Source organism: Pteropus medius, unplaced genomic scaffold, assembly GCF_902729225.1.
Source record: "Pteropus medius unplaced genomic scaffold, Ma_sr-lr_union100, whole genome shotgun sequence".
In the NCBI taxonomy this organism is placed as follows: domain Eukaryota; kingdom Metazoa; phylum Chordata; class Mammalia; order Chiroptera; family Pteropodidae; genus Pteropus; species Pteropus medius.
The window spans coordinates 14,167,862-14,174,598 of record NW_024346667.1 but is presented as its reverse complement, the minus strand read 5'-3'; the positions used below and the strand labels follow the sequence as shown (position 1 = coordinate 14,174,598).

At 53.5% G+C, this 6,737-nt stretch overlaps 1 protein-coding gene across 1 annotated transcript; it reads right to left on the bottom strand.

The window, feature by feature from the left end:
- Positions 1 to 3,887: 3,887 nt before the first annotated feature.
- On the bottom strand, positions 3,888 to 6,731 carry HAND2 (heart and neural crest derivatives expressed 2). Its single transcript, XM_039876096.1, has 2 exons — positions 6,095 to 6,731; positions 3,888 to 4,746 (listed from the first exon to the last, which is right to left on the bottom strand). The coding sequence occupies exons 1-2, from the start codon at positions 6,647 to 6,649 to the stop codon at positions 4,648 to 4,650; spliced, it is 654 nt and encodes a 217-aa protein (XP_039732030.1). The 5' UTR covers positions 6,650 to 6,731; the 3' UTR covers positions 3,888 to 4,647.
- Between the last annotated feature and the right edge of the window lie 6 nt (positions 6,732 to 6,737).

Genomic DNA, 6,737 nt, shown 5'->3' with positions numbered 1-6,737 from the left:
CCCTGGGCTGGTATAGGCTAGTTAGAGCCTGGCAGACAGTTGTGGTGAGCGAAATGCGCGTTGGGCAGCGGCTGGATGGTCAAGCGGACGGCTCAGAGCTATCCGGCCCCCGGAAATGTGCGATATGTTTCCCCTGCTGGAGTTGCCCCTCCCCTCCTCCCCTTTCTGAACAGTTAAACATATTTTGTTCCCCTTTCCCCCGGTAGACCTAAAAACCCTACGGCAGGGCTGAGCTCGAGCTGGGGTCCTGGGCCCCAGTCTGAGGGCGGATCCAGGGTCCTTCTCTCCGAGGGATCCGTGGGCTCCGTGGGCCGGAAGTCCTGAGTGTCTTGGAGACTCGGTAGCGCCCCTCCTCGCTTAGGCATCTGAACCGCAGGAGTTGGGCCCGATGGAGAGAATGGGTTCTTTCAGGCCAAAAGATCCAGAAAAGACAGCAAGTGCCCAGATTCACCCCTTTAAGGGGCATATGCCACAAGAATCCTTTCCAGATCACCTCCGCTCGGCATCTACCACCAGACCCTTTTTCAAATCCAGGCACGTGGTTGGGACTGGTGGGCAGGGAGAATGCACGAGAACTGTGGAAGAGAAAACCGCCAGCCGCACCCTCAGCATTAGACGTAGGGTTTCCTTAGAGTTACACGAATAACTGAGAGGTTTCCCGCGCTTTGCGGACCCACAGTGCGAATGTAGTCCCGGCTATTGTGGCATCCTTTGCCCAGTTTACTGTCCCTTGCACGCACGCCTCAAGTGCTCCCAAGTGTCTTGGTTTTCTCTGCAAAGGTAGTCTTGGAAGCAGCTCGAAGGCCTCTTTCTGCTCTCTGTGGCTTTGCACTTGAGCTCACGCTCACTCTCATCACCCCTTCCTGCGAAATCCGTGTGCACACAACTTAGCCTCCCGCTACCTTAAAAACTGGGTGAGGTACCAGCTCTGCCATCCTCACCATGGAGAGGGGCGGGGGCAGCCAGCCCAGCAGAGGCAAAGGTGAGGAGGTAGAGATCAAGCCACCCTCTACCCCCGAGAGTCTTGCACACTTGCTTTCCAAGGGGCCCAGAGGCTTCCTTCCCTGGAGCCGCTGTGGCACTCACCTCATCACAAGACGACCAGGCTGCCTGGATCTGCCACACCTGATGAGGGCATCCTAAGCCGGGACGTCCATCCTTCCTAGGTGGCCGACCTACTGGTTATCCTACTCGGAGGCTGCAACTTCCTATCGATCCCCCAAAAGCGGAGATCCCAGAATTTAGAGGACAAGAAGAACCTCAAGTGATCTTGCTGTCATCTTCTCTGCATCTTGGCCTGAAAAAGCTCTTAAAGCTGCCACCAGTGTCCTGACTGGGGGCGAAAGTCCTGGAAAATTGCAACTGGGATCAGGGAGTGCGCTCGGGTCCTACTCTTCTGAGTTTTCCAAAATACTCCCCAAGTTGTTGAGAATGGGTCCGTAGGAAAACACACACACACACACACACACACACACACACACACACACACACACACACACACACAGCAGGCCGAGCCCTCGCCCTGTTGGTGCTCCAGGGTTATCAGGCGCTGGGTCTGCGCCGCGGTCTGGGGCCGAGCCCTGACAGCCAGATCTACCATCAATTTACCTTCCGCCGCCCCAGCTTCCCATTTAGCTTTTAACGTCAAATCCTGCATTTTTGTCGGCTCCGGCCTGTCTAGAGAGCTTGTGATTTCGCTGCAGGAGTGATTGCTTTTAACAAAATGGCTGCAACCACATTATCCGAGCAATTAAAACAGAGACCTTTTAGCCGGTCCAGCAAGACAAGAGCTTGGAATTTTTTTTTTTTAAGGGAAAAAGAAAGGGAGTTAAAACAAAAAAGAAATGTATAGAGAAGAAAAGCATGGAAGCGCAGAAGAAACGACTGCCCATCACACCACTCACTCCCCTGGGACTTGACAAAGTGAGGCAGGGATGTTGGGTGGCTGGAGTGATAGATAATCTGGGGTGTCCTGTTGATGGAAGTGTCTGGCCAGGTAGGATGTGGGTTGGGTTAGGGGGTGCCCAGTCTGCTGGATGTCTGGCCTTGGGGTTCCTGGCCAATTGGAAGGTCGAGGTGGTTGAGGTGTGGGGTCCTGGTGCTGCTGGGCCAGAGGAAATGGAGTAGCAGACAGGAGACAGAGGAGGCGGAAAGCGCCTGGCCCAGGCCAGACAAAGAGGACGGGTTTCTGGAGCGCGGGTTTAAAGGCATGTGTAGTAGCTGGCTGCCCCGCAGCAACGGTGCTGCTGGGGTCTTCTGGTTCTCCTCTGCTGGTGTTTAATAAACCAGAAAAAAGTCCCCAACCAGCAGAAATGCATTAAGGCCCAGATGGCAAAGAAGACCAGCTACCCACGGCATGCACAGGCACACATGCATGATGAAGATAGCTCCTCTATGGCTCCTGGTTTGTAAACCTCACCGCCTTTACCACCATTCACTCCACTACTTCAGTAAATGTTTTTCATTCACCCCTAGAATCTGATGTCTTTCTCTTGAACGGATTAAAGTAAAAACGCAAAGGGCAGCAGGAGGCACGAGAGGGAGGGATCCACTGGGTCAAACAGACAGGGATCCCGAGAGTAATAGAAAATCAGGGCGCGCCTCCCTCCGCCTCCCCAGTGCTATAAACAAAGGCAAGTGTCTGTAAACACAGCCCCGCGCCCACCACGTCAGCCCAGCGCCCGCTGACCCGAGGGGAGAAAGTTCAGATCGCTTTGGCCGAGTTGTTCTAACCCCTCACCCTCGCGTTGTCAACTGCCCGCAGAAGAGACCCGCAGAGCCATTCGCTTGTCTCTCCCCCGGCACTTGCGAATCAGCCCGCTGCAGGCGGCAGGCTAAGAGTGGGCACCCGCCAGGCGTGGGAATCGCAGGGATATCGAGGGGGAGGGTCTGTGACCGAAGCCGAGGTGCGAACATCACCCCGAGGATGAGTTCCAAGATGGAAACCCTCTGGCAAGCCTCCCTAACACCAGATTTATATACGTGGAGTTTCATGAAACAAACCGCTTTTTAATACGTTTCACCTTTCTTCTCTCTCTCCTCCCCATTCCTGAATCCCTCCCCTTCTCTTCCTCCTCCCTGGTCGGCCGAGTCCTATAAGGAGCTTCAGTTTCCCTGGTTCTTAGTGCAGAGATTTGTGCTCTATTCAAGCCCAAGGGCAAAGGAGGCCTCAGGGACTTCCTTCCGGGATGTGCTGGGACTCAGGGAGACCCAATCTCCGACTGGGTGAAGTCCTCGGCCGCTGATAGCCAAGGGAAAGAGCCCCTTGTTCGGCTGGCCTGAGGCTGAGAAGACTTCAGACACCGCACAGTTAATATTGAGTTCCCTGTAGCTCCTTGTAAATCTAGCTCCCCCCCACCCCCCACTAGCTTTAAATCCTTGGTGGTGGTTGAGATTTCTTACTTGAGTTTACCTAAGTTCCTTGTTACCTAATCATGGACTTTTTCCCAAGGCCCTTTGCTCTCTCCCCAGGCCTGCTCAGATGAGAATCCCACTCATCTCCTTCGAGACTACAAGCGAAAATTTCCTCTTTTCCTCTTTTCTTTTTTCCTTTTCTAGATGAAAGCCCTATATTTTGAATTGAAGACTCTAACGCCTAGGATCCTCCACCAAACATGCTCCCCAAACAAAAACTGAAGCCCCCACCAAATGGCAGCTGGTTGATTTCAGAAAAACAATGACACCTTTCCACCTTCTGAGGGAACTGCCAGGCCTTTCTCTCACCCAGACCCTCCTTCAACCGACGCTCATTCGGGTGTTCTGGGGGCTGGGGGAGAGCCCAGGCGCTTTGGCAGAATTTTCACCAAGGACCCTTCTCTTTAAGGGACTCCCTGATCTCACGATGATTGGTCGGAACCACTGACTCTTTCAAATAAAATTAGAGGCAATCTTGATAATTTAGTTTACTTCTGAATATTTTAAATATTATGAAAACAAATATAACAGTTTTGTTTTCAAAACTCTTGAGGTATCAACTATTAAAAGATTGGGGTTTTTGTAAAAAAAACACACAGTGGTTTATTGAATACTTACAACGTTTACACCTTCAATATTAATTAAATTCCACTTAGTTTTAGAGGACGGAAGTGCACAAAACAAGTAGCTGTTGGAAACATCTTCGGGTAGGAAACAACCACAGATGAAAGGACAGCACTAGATACCGACCCCAACAGAAATGTTAGCGGCCCCGTTTTCTGCTTTGAAATAAAACTTTATAATCCCCAGGAATATTTATATCCAAAGGCCAAGTATTAAAGATACACTTCACATACACACTAATGTCCGCTGTCTTTATCTGGAAGGGGTTGAGGAGAGGGCCACGCTGGTGTCTACACAGTCAGGAGGGAACATTCACACACAGAGAATCTACGAGACAACGGGATCCCTTACCACGCTGGAGTGTCCTCTTCATATTAAAATATGGAATGCTTTTCTTCAAATATCCACTTTTTTTTGGAGGGGGAGGTGGGGAGCGGATGCCTCAAAGCGGGGCAAAGAGAGGGGAGGCAAATTGCACATAAATAAACCGGATGATTCCAAATGCAAGTAGTCCTTGGAGAGGAGCGCGGGAGAGCTTGCCCGGAGTCCTGGGTCTGCGTCTGGCTCCTGGGCCCCAGCTCATTCACGCTCTCCTCCTCCTCCTCCTCCTCACTGCTTGAGCTCCAGGGCCCAGACGTGCTGTGGCCAGCCCGTCCGGCCTTTGGTTTTCTTGTCGTTGCTGCTCACTGTGCTTTTCAAGATTTCGTTCTGGGCAGAGGGGGAGCGAGGGGGAGAAAAGTGGAAAGAGAAATTCAGAGAGGAGACCTGGTTCCACGCCACCCACTACGCTCCCCCGGTCTGAAGAGACAGTGGGACAGGGACGAAGAGATGGGAGGTAGGTGGTTTCAAGTCCTAGCCCCTGCAGAAAAAAAAGCTACAAAGGTTGGTGCTGCCCTAGCTACCGCCCAGGCCTCCACGGATCTGCAACGCTCAACTACCGGATGGGCAAATTTATAAACAACCACCCGTTTTCAAGTCGTTTATGGAGGAGCTGGGGGCCTTTTCTCTGACTCCAGATGTAGGGGTGCAAGAGGGGGTCGGCGCCAAATCTGGTTTCCCTGTTTTCAATCGCAATCCCAGATCCGAGCTCATCGGGAAGATGGGGAGAAGTTCCCTCCTCCCTGGCTTGGGCCTGTTGGCCGGCGGTTCTCTCCTCCGAGGCCTCTGAAATCCCTGGTTATTCTGGAGGTCACTCGATTATGCAGCGACTAAAGTGCTACAGGCCCCAAAGAAGAAAAACTGGACAAACGGTATTATTTTCCAGGCCCTTCTTGGCAAGAACCCAGCTCTGAACACTACCACCCTAAGGGCACTTGGTAGGAACTTGAGAAGACTGATTTTCAGTTATAATTTCATGTTAACATTGACAATGATCACAGTAATATTTACCATTTGTCTTAAAATGTTCAGGTCAACATAAATAAAACGAGAAATACCCATGAAATATACTCCTCTGGTAAGTTACATTTTAACCTTATCGGCAAAGAGAAATTGGAGCTGCGTTTTTAAGTTAAAAAAAAAAAGTGCTTATTTTATGTTTACCTTTAGGTCTTCCGGGCACAGTAAGAACCACCATAAAACTCTTGGAACCAGTGGCAGCCACCTTCTCAGGAGGTGGAAATGGGAGTCAGTAGTGAAATAATTGGAATTGAGCGTTCGGGAGCGAATTATTTTAGAAATATCTGAAAGCGATATCAGACTGAAGGCCAAAGGAAGGCTCTAAAGGACACGGAATGAGGGGTCCGGGCCAGTGTGATTGGAAGATCAATCGCGACCCTGAGTCCGCCAGGCCCGCCCTAAGTGCCTGGGGGAGCAGCGATAACGCCGAGGGAAGTTCACCAGCCCGAAGCATCCCTCTTAACCTCCTCCTCCTGCTGACACCCTCCCCAGAGCCTTTGCCTCTTCGGGAAACCATCCCTATCACGACCTGGTGCAAACAACCTGGGCTCAGGACCCAGCCAAAGAACGCGGAATGCCATCGCTCAACCCACTTGGAAAGAGACGGGGGAGCACTCGAACCCCGCACCCCCACCGTCCGCTGCCCCCTGGTACTAACCAGCTCCTTCTTCCTCTTCTCTTCTTTCACATCTGTCTTCTTGATCTCCGCCTTGAAGGCCTCTGCCTCGCCGTTCTGGTCGTCCTTGGCCAGAAGGTCCATGAGGTAGGCGATGTAGCTGGTGGCCAGGCGCAGCGTCTTGATCTTGGAGAGTTTAGTGTCGGCGGGCACGTTGGGGATGCACTCTCGCAGTTCGGCAAAGGCGCTGTTGATGCTCTGAGTCCTGCGCCGCTCCTTGCGGTTGGCGGTGCCCCGGCGCTTCACCGGGCGCGGCCCCCCCAGGCCCGGGGGCCCGGCGCCGGGCGGCACCCCCCCGTAATGGGAGTGGTCCAGGCCGGCTGTGCCGCTGGCGTACTCGGGGCTGTAGGACAAGGCCATGCTGTAGTCTGGGGGCGACATCTCGGGGTGGCCGATGAGCCAGCCATGGAAGTAGGGGTTCTCTTCGTGGCTGCAGCGGCTGGCGGCGGCGGCGGCGGCGGCGGCGGCAGCGGCGGCGAACGGATAGCCCTCATGGTGCACCACGGGGTGGTGGGGGAAGCCCCCCACCAGACTCATCTCGCCCTCCGCGCCCCTCCACGCGCCCCAGCGTGCGCGCAGCCCCGCCGCGCCCTCGGCCCGGGCCCTCGCTTCGGTGCTCGGCGGC

Bases quoted from the DNA above. Each gene is read 5' to 3' on its own strand.
- HAND2 (XM_039876096.1), bottom strand. From the start codon at position 6,649: ATGAGTCTGGTGGGGGGCTTCCCCCACCACCCCGTGGTGCACCATGAG. The intron at 4,747-6,094 runs GTTAGTACCAGG...CCCTCTGCCCAG, and splicing joins AGAAGAGGAAGAAGGAGCTG to AACGAAATCTTGAAAAGCAC.